The sequence below is a fragment of the Magnolia sinica genome, chromosome 7, assembly GCF_029962835.1.
Source record: "Magnolia sinica isolate HGM2019 chromosome 7, MsV1, whole genome shotgun sequence".
Classification (NCBI taxonomy): Eukaryota; Viridiplantae; Streptophyta; class Magnoliopsida; order Magnoliales; family Magnoliaceae; genus Magnolia; species Magnolia sinica.
Genome location: NC_080579.1, coordinates 87,720,516 through 87,741,471, shown reverse-complemented (window position 1 = coordinate 87,741,471; position 20,956 = coordinate 87,720,516). Strand labels below are relative to the sequence as shown.

At 41.1% G+C, this 20,956-nt stretch overlaps 1 protein-coding gene and 1 pseudogene across 3 annotated transcripts in view; one reads left to right on the top strand and one right to left on the bottom strand.

The window, feature by feature from the left end:
- Window positions 1–2,273: 2,273 nt before the first annotated feature.
- On the top strand, window positions 2,274–16,061 carry LOC131250699 (probable potassium transporter 17; annotated as a pseudogene).
- A 2,546-nt stretch (window positions 16,062–18,607) lies between these two features.
- The window catches only part of LOC131251624 (sodium/hydrogen exchanger 8-like), a 116,027-nt gene continuing 113,678 nt past the window's right edge, over window positions 18,608–20,956 (bottom strand). For all 3 annotated transcript variants that reach the window (XM_058252460.1, XM_058252462.1, XM_058252461.1), the window contains 2 exons: window positions 20,228–20,520; window positions 18,608–19,247 (listed from right to left, as the gene is read on the bottom strand). In XM_058252460.1, coding sequence (XP_058108443.1) covers window positions 18,897–19,247; window positions 20,228–20,520 — 644 coding nt within the window. In that variant the 3' untranslated portion in view covers window positions 18,608–18,896. The remainder of the gene's footprint in view (window positions 19,248–20,227; window positions 20,521–20,956) is intronic.

Here is a 20,956-nt window from a genome sequence, read left to right as displayed (position 1 = left end):
CTTAGAATGATCTGTAAAAATGGATGAACGGAATGGATGAAATACATACACCATGGTGGGGCCCACAGAGTACCGACAACCAGCCACGGGGCTGGTGGCAGGGGGAGTAGCCAATCCGTTTCCATAAAATCTATGCATGCGTGTATGGATCATCGCCACGCCGCGTCTGCCTGTTATCAAATTGTATTTGAGCTCGTTTTCCCTTTGTCGCGACACGGTTTGGGTAGCATGCGTCGCCTGATCGGGACCTATATTATATAACGATATCATCTAGTGATTCTAGCTGTCCATTTTCTATTTACGAATACAGTTAATGCATTTTTCAACATGAAAGGTACATTAGTGATACTGACCTTAGGTTTTTCTAACTTGAATGAAAGCCATTGAAAATGTTTCTTTTCAATCATATAAATCATCCAAATATAATACTTATATCAATCATCTATTCAGTTAAATTTAATATTATAAGACAAATAGCCTGAAATTAACAACTTGAACGGTTCCAATCATTGTCAATATCATCATGTGAACTCCGATGGAGCAACACATGCGATCAAACCCAGTCGCAGAACACACAAAATATAATTATTGTATCGTTTATTGAATTCTCGCGGGAGAGTTTGCCGTTTTTAGTGTGCTCCGAAACTCAAAAGTTTCGGACATAAAGCAGAATCTGGCTATGCCCACACGCTACTCTACACGCGGCCATACGTGCCAGCGTGGAAATCCGTGTGATCATCTGAGCCGTGAATTATCTGGAACCCACTCAGTATATATTATGGAGAAAAATCATAACTGTCCATCCAGCATAAGTTTCACACATACACTAACTAACTACTTTTTCTACCGTCCATGGTTTTTGGTGCATACGTGGCCCACCTTACCTGCCTGAGTTTTGGACAAGATTGTTTATATGCTGCTGCATACCTGATGCATGATCAGATTGGCACCGGAAGCGGATTGTATGCTGCCCACACCAGGACCAATTCGGTCCAGGCAGGGGCTCTGTGGGTCCCACTGTGATGTATGGGTTTTATCCAAACCGTCCATTAATTTTTAAAGATCATTTTAGGGGATGAACCAAAAAAAGATTAAATAGTCAAGTTGACAACACCATAGGAAGCATCTGTGATGATAATGCCCCACCGTTGACACCTTATTATGACCCACCCTGATTTTTATTTACCATACAACCTGTAATAAGGTCACATAGCCGTTGATGAAGGGAAAACGCAAATATCAGCTTGATCAAAACTTCGGCAGCTCAGAAGAAGTTTGTGACCATTCAATTCCCACCGTGTGATTCACTTCAGCTTTGGATCTGTCTCATCTTTCGTCTCATAATCTAAAATGATATGGGAAACTGGATGTACGGAGTGGATAACACTAAGTGGGCCCCACAGAGCCCCTGCCTGGACCGAGTTTGTCTAGAGGCGCGTGTAGAATCCGAGACCAACTGGCTGCTGGGGACTGAATCTTGAAACCGCTGGGCAGGTAGGATGCGGGTGGGCTCATCTACAGTACACGTGGCATGAACCTCCAGTCCGAACCATCCAAATAGTGGGACATACTGTAGATGGATCACACACTAAAATACAAACTTTTTAGACGATTCTGACCACAGATTAGTGGACAATGTCTTTGTCGATTTGGACCATTTATATCACATCTAGATGTCGCTGATCCATTATTTGGAATCATAACTCAAATGAAATGGGTCTAATGTTTGGATGGTTTAGATTTCAAGTTCATGCCACGTGTACGGCAGGGGAGCTCAGCTGCATCCCCTAGAGTAGAGTACGTCTGATCCATGTATCAGAATCTTTGTGGAAGTCGGAACTGCGTTTCCTTTCCAGTCGATTCAACGGCAATGCAACTGTAAATGTGCGCTCTCACCTCTGGCGGGCCCCACCATTTCCCGAGAACAGTGGCCGTCAGTCGCGCTTAAAAACTCTCAAACCGCCCAAGAGCAGTGTCCAAAAAACCATTAACCCGCCATCTGCACAGAGAGAGAGAGGCTACAATTCAATGGCATTCAATCACTCTACATCCAACCAATCCATCCCTCTATCTGAAATAACCGTGGAAACTTCTTCTTCATCCAACGTTCACCATAATCCTGTCTCTCATTCCCCAAGCAAAAAGGTCCTCTTTTTTATATTAAGATAAATCTAAAAAATCAGTCACACTCACTTCAAATTTTGAATTTCTGTGGGTTATTTTGATAGATTTGAGTTGGGTTTTTCGAATCTTCATCTGGGTTTTTTTGAATTTTCGAATTTGAACTGAAAACTGACCGTTGGAAGACACTCTTCCTTGCTTACAAGACTCTGGGGGTGGTTTTTGGCGGCTTGATGACGTCGCCGCTCTCTGTCTATCCGTCGATGAACTTAAAATCTCCTAATGAGGATGACTACTTGGGGATTTACAGCATCATGTTCTGGACTCTTACCCTCATTGGGGTTGTCAAGTACGTTGGGATTGCTCTCAGTGCTGACGATCAAGGCGAAGGTATGCATATGTACTGTTTGGATTGTTTTTATGATTTGGGTGTTTCTCAGTTCTTGAAATGGGGCGTGTTTGGATGCTCGTTCAAGGATTCCCTGTTTTATTGTCACTCGTGCTGATTTGGAGTTGAGGGATTTCTATGGTATTGAGGCTGTTTTATCACGTGGTTTTTTCTTTTCGAAATCTGGTCATTTGGATGCATGTTTTGATGATTTATCATGTTATTACAGCTTGAGTTGATTCTGAAAACTTCACTGTTTCTGCTGTAATTGTGGTTCTAAGTCATTGGCTTAAGAAGGTATGTGACTGAAGAGAGCAACAATAAATTTTGGCCTAGAAATATTAGTGGGTTTCAGCAATCGAGACTGTTCATTTGGTGGGTCCTTGTATGTATGGACCATGCCCTGAAAATCTCCATTGACCTTAATTGTTTGATGGATGGCCTGAAAGGTACTACAGGATGCTGGACCAAACAAAATGGAAATTATGCAGGTGGGGCCGCCAGATCTTTGTTGTCCAGACCGATTATCTGATGTGTGTCCCACCACAGATGGGCTGTGCCTCAAACTTCTCCTCCAGAAGGTCTTGTCTATCCAACTTTTGGTCTGAAAATTGACGGTTTCAACCATGTCCCACATTAAACAAGGGCAGGATCCACCGACTGCATAGATGAAATTGGCCTATTTGTAGATTTACAATGTGACTTATGCAGGTCGGGTCTCATCAGATGAACAATTGGGATCATGGAAAAGTGGGCTTGAATGTGCTTATATTTTGGACAGATCTTCTGTTGCCATGAGTGAGGTTGATCTGGAATTTCTATTGTTTGTTCTGTGATTGAGATTATAAATTCATTGGGCTGTGAAAGTATATGCACTTGATATTTGGGACTATTTATGCACCTTTTTTTTTTTTCTTCCTTAAATCTGGTTGTTAGGATGTTTGTTTCCATGATTTCTTGCAATATTTCTAGTCGTGTTGATCTGGAATTTCAGCTGTTTGTGATGTAATTGATGTTCTAATTTCATTAGGCTGGTCAGCTGGCTACTTGGGAATATGCAGCCATTGATACATCTTTTGCTGAAAGTGTTGCTTAAGGGCCCGTGATTTTCACAACGGAGACAATCCCAACTTGGAATTTTATTTGACGGGACATGAATCTGAATTTTCATTGCTTGTATTGATGTCATCATGGGCAGGGGATACTGTGACACTAATGGAGTTGACCTATTCGAAAAGAAATGGATTGGAGTAATCTGATCCGATTTGATTTGAGCATCCCCTGTCATGGCCCAATTTTACAAAAATGGATGGACAATTTTATGTTTGGAGTCAGCCTGCTCATTTGTTTTCATGTTGACTTTTTTCTCCCCCTATTTCAAGTTTAACTGAATATAATGATGCTTGATTGCTAAGTGCCATGATGGAATTTGCTGATTGCTTGTTTGAGAATGGGGAGATTTGTATAGTTAGGGTTTCTTTCAATTTGAGGAAACAACAACCCAATCTACACCTTGAATCATAGTTGAAAGGATGGTCCCAAAATCCTAAAATAAATAAATAAAATAAAATATAATAAAGATAGAATACAACTTTTCTCTAGAAGCATGGTGTGCAATAAAGGCCGTTACGGGGCCATAAAGGCCATTACGTATCAACTGTTACATGTTATAGGGTCATAATGACCACACCAGCCATTATGAAAAAAATGACTTGTATCTGCCGTTAACAACCTGTTACGTCCCTTGTAAAGGTCATGACAGTCCCGTAATGGTCTGTTATGGGGCAGATATAGGTTTTTCGGATTTTTTTTTTTTCAACGTTACGGGGTAGATATAGGATTTTTGGAGGTTTTTTTTAAAAATAAAAATAAAAAAGTGACCGTAACAGCAGTTACAAGGGCCATAATAGCCGTTACGACTAGTATCGTAAAGGTAGCAGTGGTGGCCATTATGCCCATCGTTACCGTTACGGAATACCTTGTCTAGAAGTAAAAGTTTATTGATCTCAAAAACATAGGAACCATCATTAGTGTTATGCAGTGTTCGAAATATCGATACTATCATTATCGGTATCACACCAGTGCGAGACGAAACTCTGCCGATAACACCCGGAAGATACCAAAAATCCAAAACTTCAGATATCGTACGATATTATCGTCAATATCGTGCGATATATCGTCGACATCATGCGATACATCGTCGATATCGCCGATATCACCAATACAACCCACCCCGATGCCGTGGGTTGTGGAAAATCAAAAAATTTTGAATTAGAAGAGAGAGAGAGAGAGAGAGAGAGAGAGAGAGAGAGAGAGAGAGAGAGAGAGAGTACCTCGCTGTGTGAAGGAGAGGGAGAGCGCTTGTGACAGAGAGGGAAATGAAGAAGATGGGGCGGGAGGGGTGAAATGGGGATCGGCGTGGGTGTGGTTTACTGAGCACGCTCCTATCGTACTCAGTAAACTCAGTTGGGGCCCACCTTTAATGTATGTGGTCTATCCACACCGTCCATTTGTTTTCCCATCTAAATTAATGGGTTGATCCCAAAAATTAGAACGGGAAGTGGATCATACCACAGGAAACATTGGTGACACTGATTTCCACCGTTGAAACCTTTCTGGCCCCTGCAGTGATGTTTATCAGTCATCGAAACCGTTAATAAGATCATATGGACGTGGATTAAAGGAAAATACGAATTTAATAAGATCATATGGGCCCTGCAGTGATGTTTATTAGTCATCTAAATTTAATACTTTTGTGACCAAAAATGGTATTTCAACGGTGGATGTTCAATTCAACTATTTTGTAAGGTGTGGCCCATTTAAACATTTTATATGGTTTATTTTTGGGCTAGAGCCTAGAAATTATCTATTAAAATGTATGGGCGGAGCAGATAAAATACATAAATCGTGGTGGACCTCACATGAGTTTACACAGTACGCTAAGCGTACTGAGTTACTCAATGTACAATCATATAAAGTGGTGTCCATGTTCTGTGGGTCCTACGGTAATGTGTGTGTCGTATCTACACCGTTCATTAATTTAGAAATAATTTTTTAGGGCATGACACAAACAATGATGTAGATATAAATATTTAGTGGACACTGCCACAGAAAAAAGCTGAGAGAGTGACGCCCACCATTGAAACTCGTAGCATTCTTGGGGTCCCATCATAATGTTTATTTGTGATCTAATCTGTTCATACGTCCAGAAAGATATGGAATAATGGAAAACACAAATATCATCTTAATCATCCATCTCTTGTGGCCCTCAAGAAATTTTTAATGGTGAACGTCACTCTCTCCACTGTTTTCTGTGGTGGGGTCCACCCGAGCTCTGGATCTGACTCATTTTTTGGCTCACCCCTAAAATGATCTGTTCAAATGGATGGACGGTGTGGATAGAAAAAATACATCGTGGTGGGACCCACGTAACTTGGTGACGTGACTTCAGTAATCCGCGCTGGAAGCGGATTGCGTACTGAGAAGCGGATTGCGTACTGAGTAACTCAGTACCCTTAGGGTACTGAGTAAACTGTGTGGGGTCCGCTGTTATTTATTTATTTTATCCACTCCGTTAATCTATGTTAAAAGATAATTTTAGGGCTTGACCCAAAAACGAAGCAAATTAAAATCTCAAGTGGACCACACCACAGGAAACAGTTTGATTGAACCTCTACCATTAAAAAAATTTTGGAGGCCAAAGAAGTTTTGGATCAAGCTGAAGTTTGTGGTTTCTCTTCATCCATGTCTTTGTGATCTTACGAACAGGTTGGATGACAAATAAAAATTACTTTAGACACTGGGAAGGTTTCAATGGTGGAAATCATTATTCCACACTGTTTCCTATGTAATGGTTCACTTGAGCTTTGTATTTACTTCAATTTTGGGATCAACACCTAAAATTATCTGTAAAAATGGATGGACGGTGTGGATAAACCACATAAATTCATAGTAGGCCCAACTGAGTTTACTCAGTACGATAAAAGCATACTGAGTAACTCAATACGCAATCCAATTACCGTACGGAGTAACTCACTACGCTTAGTGTGCTGAGTAAACTCCGTATGGTCCACCATGATTTATGTATTTTATCTGCTCCGTCCATCTATTTTAATAGATAATTCTAGGGCTTCAACCCAAAAATGAAACATATACAATGTTCAAATGGACCACACCATACGAAACAGTTGAATTGAACGTCTGCTGTTGAAAATTTCTTGGGGGCCATATAAATTTTGGATCAAGTTTATATTTATTTTTTCCCTTCATCCATGTCTGTACGATCTTATGAATAGGTTGGATGACAAATAAACATCATTGTTGGGCCTAACAAGGTTTCAACGGTGGATATCATTATCCCTGCTGTTTCCTCTGGTATGGTCCACTTCATTTTTGGATATGATTCAATTTTTGGCTCAACCCCTTAAATTAGATGGAAAAACGAATGGATGGTGTGGATAGATCACATACATTCAAGGTGGGCCCAACCCACAGAACTGCCCGTTCGGGGCTAGAGACGGGCAGGGGTAGGACGCAATCCGCGTCCGTGACGTGCAAAGACGAGCACTGATGCTCCTCGAGCTCCAGTTGCACGAACGGTTCAAAGGAGATCAAAGTTACATGGGCCCAAAGTGATGTATTTATTATATCTACACCGTTCATCTATTTTTAGAGATCATATTATATCATATTAGAGCAATATCTACACCGTTCAATTTAAAAATAGTTGCGTTAGTTGAGTTAAACATCGCATAACTTAGGAACCTATATAAAGGAAATTTATTATGTGCATCTTTTTTTTGAGATATTATGATTTAAAAGTGTGTATTAAGGGCCTTTTTAACAATCCTCAAAGTTTCATTAAAAAATTCAACCATTTTCCCAATGTTTCCTCATGTTTCCCAAAAAGTGCGATAAACTATGCGATACAAACGATATATCCCGTGCGATAACCGATACGTATCTGTATCCCAAGGGTGCGATACATTGTGCGATACCGATATTTCGAACACTGGTGTTATGGAGGTCAAAATTTCACAAAACAAGGCAAGCATACACATTATGGAGGGGAAAGGTTCAAGAGAACAAGAGGAAAACAAAATACAAAAAATCTTTGGACTTCCCTTTTCTTCTTCTCAAAATCCACCTAGCTCAGCTTCAAGGCTTGCATTTCTCCATCCCCTTCTTTCAACTAACAGTTGGGAGTTAATAGTGGGCTGCAATTTGGGTACGGGTTTCTTTCTACTATTTGTTGGGAGTTAACATAAGGCTGCAACTAGGGTTCGGGTTGACCCAGACCTCACTGATCCAACCCAAGTTTGGGTCGGGTTGTAAGGGTCCTCGGGTTGGGTTCAGGTTGGAGTTTAACAACCTGATTTGAAATCGGGTTGGGTTTGGGTTGAGCAAATTTGGTTCGGGTTAGGTCGGGTAGGTAATAATCACATGTATTTGTGTTGGGTCTGGTTGGTTTACGGTTGAGCGTAGAGGAATTCGTGTTGGGAACCTCGGGTTGGTATTTGGGTTGGATTTTGGGTTAGGTCCTCTTGAAGTTGGGTCGGGCTTGGGTTGACCCTCAACCTGACCCAACCAGCCCAAGTTGCGTCTCAAGTTGATCAAGCTTTGCTTTTGATGTGCAGGCTTTTCCATAACCAAAAGTAAACTGCCCAGGTTTCCTAGAATGCATGAACCAGTCCTGAGAGATTGGGAAGTAACACATACACCTCATTGCCATGAAGTCAACCCATCATTATCATGCTTCATCACAATTAATTGGGGTTGGCTACAGGACTCCTTTTCATCTAAGCCATATCCCAATATATACACTTAGGTATCAACCTAATTCTAAATTCTAATTATCCTTCCACGTTCTATCCTTTGTATTTTAGACAAATGCCAACACTTCCCATGAACAAGAATTCTGATGAGACCTTTTTGACCTATCTAGGAAAAAAGAGCTTTATTAATGAAAGAGAAAACAACAAAGGTTAATTCAGTGCTATCAAAATCCTAAGATTTGTGATTTACTATTTATGATTTGAGTCAAATCTTAAGCAAAAAACGATATGAGTCGAATCTTAAGCAAAAATGATTTGAATCCCACCTTGAATCCCATTTTATGTGAATCCTTTGATTCTATGATTTGAATCCTACAATTTACGATTCAAATTGTACTTGTTCTCTTCTATTTTAAGCTTCGATGCGCTTTCATTTTCATGGAGCTTTAAAAAAGGATTTCTTACTTAAGTGATCAAAACACCAAATCGATGTGTTGATGTGTGATTTATCTAGAATGTATATATGGATGGTTATGATACGATCATTTAGATTTATATGTATTGTGAGATGATAGTTAGAAATCAAAATATCTTTTTTCATCGGTCTACATAATCAGATACCGCTTTTCTAGCGTTATTCTACATTCAAGAAAGGCAACAACAACATAAATTATTAATGGATCCTTGTATGTTCTCTAAGGAAAATTTCTTAAAAGGCAAAAAATAAAGGGAAGATAAGAATCCTTTAACACTATCATGAAATGGTATTACTTGGTGCATATTGATGACAAGAGGATGATATCGATGAGATTTTTTTTTTTCAAAATTTTAAGAAAATCATAAAAAATCTTACAATTTGCGATTTGATGCAATTCAACCCGTATTGCGATTTGTGATATGATAATGATTTTGACAACATTGGGTGAATCGTTGAGGGATCACATCTCTACACATAGAACTCTAGAAGCACACACCTTGATTGGCTTAGTCACCAACTTATTAATTGGTTTCTTTAAGCTTTGCACTATTTTATGCCTTAAAAATTGAAATATCAATGGCAGGATCTCCTCAATCGCACCCCCAAGACTCGAGGATGCTTCTTACCTTGTAAGGTCTATCAAATAACATTAAGCAAATCACTTCCAATCATCAGTCACCTAACAACTTTAAGCAGAAGATGAAAAATAAATAAAAAACCATGATTAAGGGCCTTTTATTTTACCATTGTCTAATTTGTATCCCATAGGAGATCATTTACGATAATATTAGATTCCTAAAAAAGAAAAAGAAAAAACAAATCAACAAAAAAAATAAAAAAGTTTTTTTGGGGGGCAGCAAGTATGATGATGGGTGTAGTCCGTATGATTGAATAGCCCACCTAGCTGATGGTGTTTTGGTCTTGTAGTCTCTCACCTCATGTTATTTGGTGGAACCTAATGTGCAAAAAACATATTGTAACAATGAGGGGCAAACTGGTCACCTAATAACATGAAGTGAGAGGATACATGACCAAAATAGTGGAGACAAGGTGGGCCGTACAACATCACCTAGGTGGGCCGTACAATCGTCCAGACCACTCTCACAATCAATAACACCTTCGTCATTGGCAATTTTGTCATCTTCGTACCAACTAATTCAGCATGTCCCTTTCCACTTTTCTATTAAAAAAAACATAATGTCCTTTCCACTTTCGGCCGATGGTGGTGCATATGCATGCCTCAATGGCAACTTGGATGCATGTTTTTGTTACATGATACAAAGGAATTCCATGTCCGTCCATGACCCTCCTTTGCTTCCTCTCTTGTTGATGTTTGTGTTGGCTGGGCTGCGGTTTAGTATTGGGTGGGACCGTGATGGCATAGGAGTTTAATGTGAGCCTCTGCAATGATGGGTTCCATATTATAGTAAAAGAGGAAGGTTTGTCTGGTGGGCAGCGAATTGTAATACTTTGCCAATCTTCCAATTAAATGCCGACCCCAAATGGCTGGGAGAAGGGCTAAGATGATGATGATCCACTTACCCCTGTATGACAATACATGCTTTTCCTTCATCAATTCACCTTAAGTTGTATGTGGCAATTAGCAATCCTTCAATTGCCTTTTATTTTCTTCAAGACAAATCATTGCTTCATATGGACCTGATATAACATATCACAGAACATAGTCACATAACAATGTAAACATCGAGTTTAGAAACTAAAATTTCAAAACGTACTAGGAGATGGCTAATGACCATTTGTCCATTAGCCATTAGCCCATGTGGACATTCTTTCTGTGCTAACAGCCATTTGTCCAACAAAATAAGGCCCACGCAGACATGCTTTCTCATCTAAGATCATCACTTTGTATAACAACTCCACTTTAGCATCTAAATGCTTATAGAAGTCCCATTCACATTCGATATGGGGGTTAAAATGAAGAAATTACAAACCATCCTTGGGTTTTGAGTCTGTACAGGTGGGCCCATGGTTTAGGGATCCAGATTGTGCCTCAATCTTTCAAATTGAAGGATCCTGGCTGTTGAAGCTCGGCTTTTATTTTTCAGCTGACTGCAAACCATTGTTGTATTTCTTGTCTTAACCATCTATTTGCAAGCCACGAATCAAGGAGTTAAGATTGACGGTCTGGATCACCCAACCATGGACTCCACCTGCCCAAACTGAGGACCCAAAGATACTATTCATGTTCATCTGTGATCCGCAGTAGAAGCATTTCATGTTTGATCTTTCGCAATCTCCCATTGAATAGTTTTTCCATATTATCTGTCAATATTTTAGAGGCTCTATATGTAATTACCTCTCTCTCTCTCTCTCTCTCTCTCTCTCGATGAGTTGTATGAAATGGAAAACTGCAGGTGGAACTTTTGTTCTATATTCATTGCTTTGTAGGCATGTGGATGTCGGCATCCTTACATCCAAACGGGTTCATTCAAAGCCGGTCCTTTCAGATGGTGGCCAATTCATGGGCACTGAAAAGCAAAATTGGCTGCAGAAATTCTTTGAAAGGAGCATGGTTGCAAGAAGGGTATTGCTTTTTGTTGCAATGCTCGGGATGTGCATGCTAATCGGTGTTGGCGTCCTTACTCCTGCCATTTCAGGTTTGTTTTACTAAGCAACTTGTATTATCCAAGTTCAATAAAGGGTGATTAAGTAGATTTTTGCTAGCCCCACATGCACTTTTACATGCTGCAGACCTGGCAATCTCGTGTGCGGGGCATCTAAATGAAGCATAGGTTGGCCCCAACACAAAGTCATGCTAGTCTGCTCAAATTGGTAATGTATGGACAGTTTAAACATTGTCAACGGTCCACATTCAACACATGAACGTGGTCTGCCTGCTTAGTGGACCAACCTGACTTTGAACATGGACATCATGATGGTGACTGTCTTGTGTAGCTTTTGGATGTTCAATGAACCTGCCCAGCATGTGTGCTACATGTGGCACTAGCAAGCCTTTGATAAGCATTCAAGGATGAAGAATTATCAGGACCTGATACATTGGGCTGCAAATAGTCCTAATTCACCCATTCCATATAAATGAGGCCCATGCTTCACTAGTTGGGCTCATTGATCAGATGGGATCCGTCGTGGATAGGGAACGACCCAAAATCCTTCCAAATTGGAAGATCATAACCCTTTGATCAATGGCCTAAAAATAGTTGGTTGAGGAGAGAACACCGCTATGTCCGGAACAAAGGCCAAAATACTGTCTAGATCCCCAAACACCATGGGTCCCGCTCGTATGAAATGGGTGCCTCAAGACCCAAAAAAGTCCTTTTCAGTTATTAAGCTCCTTTACCTTTGAACATATATGTTTGTTTCAGTGTTATCGGCAATGGATGGATTAAGAGGGCCTTTTCCTTCCATCAGTAAATGTGAGTAGTGACACAGATTCGTTGTTCTTCCTACCAAAGTTAATTCCTCCTTAGCAAAAATTTCAAACTTTCGAATTCCACAGCTATCATCGAAGCTCTATCTGCAGCAGTTCTGATTGTTCTATTCCTCTTGCAAAAGTTCGGGACATCCCGCGTGAGTTTCCTTCTCTCCTATCATGGCCGCGTGGACTTTCACTACTCCGATGGTAGGAATATATAGCATTATACATCACTATCCGAGCATATTCAAGCCATCACTATCCGAGCATATTCAAGGCAATATCACCCCACTATGTAGTCCATTTCTTTCCGAGAAATGGAATGGAAGGCTGGCTGTTGCTTGGTGGCACCGTCTTATGCATTACAGGTATGTGGTACATGGAGAGCTGATGTCTCACATGAGATTTGGAATGATTTCGACGGTTGATGACCTTTGATCTATCTATTGCATCAGGTGCCGAAGCAATGTTTGCTGATCTTGGCCATTTCAATAAAAGGTCGATTCAGGTATTCTACTTGCAGCCTTATTTATCGAGATGTTATACGAAGGGAGTTGTTTGATACTGTGGCAGGAGTATGACTGCTTGATACACAGGAACTCAGAAATTGTACGCATGGCATACATTAACTCAAACCAAACCAGCTGAATTGTGGAGGTCCACTGTCTTAAGTGGTAGTCCCAAACTCAGATTGGTTGAACAATTCCAAACTCTGATTCATGGATACTTCTTGAAATAGGACCATTGGATAAATTTCATTTTTAACTAGTTCCCGCAATGTTCACGAATCGGATACTTAGATAATCAAATAAGCTTGATTTTTTGTTGATTATACATCTAAGCTGGGACCCATAATTGGAATAGCTTGTATGCCATGTATACAATATTCAAATGCATGCATATCATCCATCAGATTCTGCTAGAGTATCAAACCTTTTCTCGTATATGATAATATAAATGCTCCATCCAAAGAAACGGCCTTTTTTTGTTTGAATTGCCAGTAGTGCAGGTGGGACCACCTAGAGGTATGGTACAATGATCTGGCTGAGAGTTTGCAGTTCTGTTCAGGATTTCAGTTTGTACTGTTGAGCCCATTGTTGGGTGATCCAAACCGTTAACATTATGGGCCCCGCTTTGAATGATCCATGCGCTAAAAGTCTCCTAGAGGGAAAAATCATAAACCATTCAATGGGTGGCCAACAAAGAAATGGTTTAGAAGGAAAATACATTAATGGTTCCCATTGAACCAACAAAAGATCAAACATTCTAAAGGTCTTCCAATCTATTGGATTTTTGTTGCATGGATTATCCACTTTTGATATCTGAACCATGGGCCCCACTTGTAAATACAAGAATCATAAACATACTGTACAAAGTCTCGGCTTGATCATTGTATAAGACATCCTTTTGGTAATCTAAGTTGTTGATCTGGAGGCTTGATCATTGGATGGACCATGCCTCAATATTTCCACTATCAGATGATCCCTTCTGGCCCATGAATAATTGATGATTTGCAACCTATGCTCACCATTAACAGGGCCTAATCAGATGGTTTGCATCATGCAGCATGAGTATTTCATGGGTATCCTAATCCACCATGGGCCCACCATATGAACAATTTGGATCTCCTAAAGTTGGGTCCCATGTATGGTTTGTTGACCGAGAAAATGTTCGACCAAATAGTGATGATCGTGTATTTCTCACATTTATTACATCTTGGCCACCCTTCATAAGAAATGGCCTTCTTTTTTATTTTTTTATTTTTTTATTTTATCTTCTTCTTCTTCTTTTTTATTTTTTTTTTATTTTTTTTATTTTTTTAATTTAATTTTCCGAAGTTGGTTCCTCCTTGTAGATGGCCTTCCTGTTCAGCATATATCCTTCTTTGGTCCTAACATATGCTGGACAAACAGCATATCTGATCAAGAACCTCAACGATCATGACGATGCGTTTTACAAGTTCGTGCCAAAGAAGGTCTACTGGCCCATGTTTGTAGTTTCAACACTTGCGGCAATCGTTGCAAGCCAGTCATTGATATCTGCCACGTTTTCTGTAATCAAGCAATCAGTGGTCTTGGATTACTTCCCTCGGGTTAAGGTGGTCCACACATCCCCCCACAAGGAAGGCGAGGTTTACTCTCCGGAAGTCAACTACATTCTCATGGTTTTATGTGTTGCGGTTGTTCTTGGTTTTGGAGATGGAAAAGATCTCGGAAATGCTTTCGGTAACTAAAATAGTTGGCCCCTCATCCTTTCCTGCTTCTTTGAATGTGTTGTTTACTGAAATGAACCCTGCTAATGCTTGAATCCTACTCTCTCCAAGTGGAAATGCATGTGAGATTGATGCCTTTCATCAGGTGGTGCCACCATGTATAAGGTGGGCCACGCGTGCACATGTAATGTAGACCATTGATCAATTCTTTCTCTCATACATGCACATTGATGTTTAGCAGCAGCTGATTGTAGAACTTTCACTAATCACTGCCTAAAAGATGACCCCAAATACTGAGAGAAGACTCTGATTATGATGACAACGATGATACCTGCGGCCCATGAAGACTAGGCCGGCCTGATTTTCAGGCTGACAGCACACAAACACTTTGGCCCACCTGATGGACTCGGACCTTTCACAAACACTACACTTGTGATTCATCTCTCGCACACACTCATTGGCCACCTGATAACCACTCCGTCAAGAGAGCATTCGTAATCCTATTGCAAGTAGCCTTCACATTTCCACTCAACATCTTCAAGAACTGTTAATCTCTTTACCATCTTCTAACCCATAGATCTGTATCATTGCAGGTGTTGTAGTCATCATGGTAATGCTCATCACCACTGTTCTACTGACGCTGGTCATGGTCATAATATGGCGAACGCCGCTATTGCTGGTCGGCCTCTACTTCATTGTGTTCTTCATCATGGAAGGAGCATATGTGAGTGCGGTTTTCACCAAGATTCCGGAAGGCGGGTGGGTCCCATTCGCCATTTCCATCATACTTGCCTTCATAATGTTCGGCTGGTACCATGGGAGGCTGCGGAAGTTGGATTACGAAATGACCCACAAAATAACTTTGGACAATCTCAGCGGGCTTTTATCCGATCCAAATATCCAAAGAGTCGCCGGAATCTGCTTCTTCTACAGCAATATACAAGATGGGCTAACTCCAGTCTTTGGACACTACATACAGAACGTGCGATCTTTGCATAAGGTGACTATTTTTACGACTCTCCATTACTTGTTAGTTGCGAAAGTCGCCCCGAATGAGAGAATCATCGTCAAGAGGTTGGGCCCTAGTGGCATGTACTGCTGTGTGATTCAATATGGCTATGCAGATTCCCTTAGTAATGGAGGAGATGATCTTGTAACTCAAGTGATCGACGCCTTACAGGCCCACATTGAGAAGGGCCCAGATGGGCCAATGCCTGTTTTGACATCAGTTGAAGAAGAGCTTTTGGAGTTGGAGAGTGCCAAGCTCGCTGGCGTGGTGCATGTTCAGGGAAAGACGAGGTTCCATGTAGGTAAAGATATTGGATGGTTTGATAAAATCTTGCTCAGATTTTATGAAGTTCTACACAGTAATTGTAGATCGGCACTGCCGGCATTGGGGATACCATTGAGTCAACGTATTGAGGTCGGCATGCTTTACAATGCGTGAAAATGCATGTTTCCATGTTTTCTTTTTCTGGCAATACGAAATGTGATAGTTGGAAAAATATTGATTATTGGGCTGTTTGGAGGACCTCGATCGCAGAGGAAATTCGAGGTGCTCGGCATACTAAAATGCGCATGTGTGTATTGAGTGCCACTGTAAAACTAACATCCATAGAAAATGTTGTGTTGTTAGGAAGAAAATGGCAAAATTTTCACATTTATAGGGAAACTGATGTGAACCTTTTCTCTCTATGTTGCTCGAGTCTATGAGGTCTGGACTGTTTGTTTTCTTGGCTTTCCATGGATGGGTTATACAATGAGAATCATACTGGTCAAATGATCCTAACCATAGATTGAAAGGATATTTTGACGATGGGAATCCATGTATTCTAAACTAAGCTACATGGCCAGTCACAGGCCAGCAAAACCCACTAAGGATCCAGTCCAAAGCCTGGCCCACCACTAGCCAGGTGCACATACACCAGGCCCCGTAGTTGCATTGGGCCTTTACGCCCATCCCAAAACTCATTAACTACAACCAATGTGAAGCTGGCTGAACACAGGCTTTCATTTCCATACTCATAGCAAAATGAGAAAGATTTCAAATTTCTCTCTATGCATGTACCATTTCGGTAGAAAATTGAGGCCGTTCATCAGGTCCCTGCCACGTCTGTGCCTAGTGCATAAGTCAGATCAGTACAGCCATTAGGGTGGGCCACACATGAGAATGTGGACTGTTAATCAGTTCTTTTTAACCACCCATCTAATTGTATTTGTCGCCCACAAGGGCCTAATTTTCATGCCACCCTACATTACAGTGAGGCCCACCTGATGAGCAGCCTCGTTCCCATGCAAATTGGCAGATGCAGAGAGGATTCAAAGTCCTACTTTGGTGACTAGCCTCATAACTCTCATGTGAAAATGTCTGCAATTAGCACCCAATCCTCGCAGGGATCTAAAGCTCACATGAGCATATATCGGAAATGAGAAATGATCACACAAAAGGTTGTATAATCTACTTGAACCAAAATTGGAATAATCTACTGATCAGGTGGGCCACAGACATACATTGGATCAGACCAGACCATCAGCTATCCGACGGTTTCAATGGCGTAGCCCGCCACACGAATTGACCATCATGGTTACTGTCCCAGCTGATCTTTATGGTAACTTTCACCATTTACATGGATTGGATGTTTATCGACAAAGGCCGGAATGTTGCTTGAAGGTGAGAATGAGCTTTTAGGTCATGACCCAAGGATCAAAATTCCCAAAACTAATGGTTGAATGATTTGCTAATTTTATTCTCACCCTCTTAATAGCACATGACTGCAAGATCTGAGCCATTCATTGGATATTATTGGATAACTGGTTAGTCCAATACTAATGGCTAGCCCATTGGAACAGAACCGACTCAGCAAGCAGATTTCAAATTCTACTTGCGCCGCACATGATATTCTGGCTGCTCATCATGCATGTGAGGTGGCCCGGAGATCAGGCTTTCATCATCAACCAGGTAATGCCATCGAATTTTCCAAACACATGGCCCACCTGATGCTGATTACACTAGCTTGATTTTCAGGCCAATGGAGCCCAACAGATGAATAAGCCAGTTCTTGCAAGCATGCAATGTTCGCAGATGAGTGGAGAGTAAAATGCAAACAAAAGCCACAATTAGTAGTGATCTAGGAGGACAGGTTCAGCATTCACATCCACACCCAAATACATGTTAGACTTCACCCTCAATTCTATGTAGATGCCCCACCTCGGCCGGTCTGAACCATTCATCTGGTGGCCCAACCATGGATGTGCCACAGAAAATCGCAGCGATTGAAAGAGGGGGCCAGTAGAGCATCATTTCTGTAATTTAGAACTGCCTTCCACATTTCCCGTTACGCAATTTGCAAATAAGAACTAAAGTTTAGACCAGAGAAGAATCAAACTTGTGTCGCTGCGATGGCAAAATCACGAACCAAATAATAATAATAATAATAATAATAATAAATCTTCCAATAACGATGCCATCCTGGTCGTGGAACTGAAACAATCTCGGCCTTTAATGGCCCTGTTTGGATGGTACTAAAAATTGCAATTGGTTTGGATCCTAGTTCTAAAACTCTGTGGCTTGACTCGAAACTTTGGCTGAAAACTCAGAGATTTCAAGACAAGTCAACATGAAACTTGCTGGCGAACTTGACTTGGCTAGACTCATCGAGTCAGCTTGCCAACTTGACGCAACTTGGCATGACTCAAACCAAACCAAGTCACTAGATTGGTGATTGCTTTCCAGAATAAAAAGTAAAAATAGCAGTGTGTGAGATTCAAACCAAAGACCTTACCTGACCTTACCTGGAGGACTGCTACCACGAAGCCCTAATTAAATAGCTATTATTACTTAATTGTTCTTACTAATTTAATAATTAACTATCATAAGTCAATTTGAGCCTTTGAGTTGACCTGACCTGGCTGCACATTGGGTCCAGTTGCGTTGAGTTTTTGGGTTTTTGAACTATGGTTTGGATATTTTTCAGACCAGAAAAGCACCCTGCTTTCCCACAGCCCATCCAAACTGGCCCTAAAAGTAGTGAGATCATTGATGTTTTCTCTTTTCTTCTTTTATTTATTTTTATTTTTTAAAATATTTTTCTGCAATACATGCCTAATCAAGAATACTTACAATTTTCAACGGAAAAACCAGAAAGAAACCCACATACCTGCTGTGTCCTCGGCTGTCTTGAAAATGAACTTCAAAAGGCAACAGGCAAGAAGAATGGCATTATAGCTGCAAGTTAAGATCTGGTAATTCAAAGGAAAAGAAATTGCAGTAAGGATACCGCCAGATGGTGAAAGGTGCATCTCACATTTTCGGGGTCAATGGCCCACCGTGATGAAAGCAGCCTGCTGCTATTTTTATACATTGGAGAATGCAGGGGGTGGTATTACAATCCCATCACATTGCTGATGTTAATCAGACCCTTTCCAAGGGAAAAACAACATTTGGAGTCTTTACTTCTTTAATACACAAAAGGAAACATGCTGCACAACAAACACCTTATTCAATATTGTACGACTGCTGGCAAGAGAGTTTATGATCCTTCGGGATGCATGTGAAGCAAATGCCCAGAAGGCTGCCGAAAAGAAAGCCTGCTTGGGGAATCAATGCTCACGATAAGCTCGTCCTCAGGACTTGATTCATCACTTGAGTCGTCTCTGATACAGCCCTCTTTCCTGCTACTTCGTGATGGGGGAATGGGCTTCGGTTCGGGGAACTCTCTCGGTCTTAGGCTATTGTTCATAGTAGCTCCTGCAGACTGGAATGATACGAGCGGATGTATGTATGTCGTTGTTGATGAAATCCTTGGGTATGACAGGCTGTGGTATGGTTTTGCATGAGAATACCTTGGAAAGCTTTGATTATGCCTATGGGGGATCCTCACCTGATGATTCAAAACAGCTCAAGACCAAGTTTAAGTGAACAACAGCAATGAAGAGGAACAACTAGATCCTTGACCTGGGGATATGCTGGTAACCTTGGGTTTCCAGTTTATACTCATGGGCCCATGGCTGGCTGACAGACCATTGATCTGATATGCCAAGCTCCCCAAAAATCTCCCAGGTTGGACAATCCTAGCCAGCCATCTTTTGCATATTTCATTGAGAATGGAATGCTGCTGCACCTCTTTGTTCATCCAGCTATTTGCAAGGCCATAGTGGAAGGGTGAGGATTTTCCCATCAAGGAAATATCTGGGCCATGGCAATCCATTTTGGGTGCCACTAGAAAAACAGGTCTAGATCACCACCAGAGAGCGCCACTTCTCCTCAGGTAGGGCTGTCAATGGGTTAGGTCCTATAGTAACCATACCCAGGCTATCTGGGTTCAGGTCTTGCTGGGTTGGGGCCCAGTTCTAGAAGATCCAGACCCAGATCCAATCGGGTACCCATCGGGTCTTTGGATCTAGGTTTCAAGTTGGGTTTGGGACAAATAAGAGTGTTTACATGGTTGGGCCCACCCGATGGAAGTAATAGATCACGCATGCATGTGCAACTTTGACATGTGCTTGTTGTAAAGGGCTCTTACATGTGTGTGGCTTAGGAATCCTCATTTCTTTTGCTAGAATAGTCAATTATATATTAAATATATATAATTATACTATTAAAACTAACTGGACCCACACATGGACCCAACCTGAATCTGACTAGACCGCATTTTTACTGGGTCCGAAAGGTGAGACCCAAGCCCAAGTCGATTTCTTAATGGGTTCAATAAATGGGGCCCAGACCTGTTAAAATTGGGTCGGGTCCATCCGATACCTGCGGATCTGGGTATCCATTGACAGCCCTATCCTCAGGTTGAGGATCATACAATGCTTTTCAAAACAAAAATGTCTAGATCTGAGTTTTGATGGGGAGACGAACCATGCTTCCAAAGATGCTCAGTTTCATGGCCCGTTCGGACAAACTCTTTGCTTGCTTATGATTTTGATCAGGGTGCCGAGGATGTTTGTAGAAGTGTTCCGGCCAACTCATTAAACCTCCATGCTCTCTGCTTTGGGATTTAGGGAGATCAACAGAGTGTGAGATCCATGAAGAGGGCTTCCTTTGCAGAACGCTACTGGCATTGAAGGGTCCCATATCAAAAAAGATTACCCTGGCTCTTGTTTCAACATGATAACAGGTTCCTTCATGACAAAAACTCCCCGTTTTGGCACCTATGAAGAAGTAGAGCTATCAATGATAAAGTTCTGGAAACTGTTGAATAGAGAATTTTCTATTGCTTCTTTTCAAATCAATGGGATTAGATAAGTGGTAAGAATGAAAATGGTGAAGGAAATGAGAGCCTCTCTCTCTCTCTCTCTAACCGTAAACCAAACACAACAAAAAGATATGGTACACTACAGGAATACCAAACTCGATAGACAATATGTATCATTTTTAACACTCCCCATTAAGCTGGAGCATAGATATCATCCGTGCCCAACTGATCTGATGACATAGTCAGCAAGTTCTCCATCACTTTCTCTCAAACAAATCACAATCAACTTTGATATGCTTGGTCGTTAAGGCATGCTTGTTAGTTTCCAGAGACTTAACTTGCTTTTTATTATTAATAAGAAGATGATATGATACTCCTCATGACTCACCACA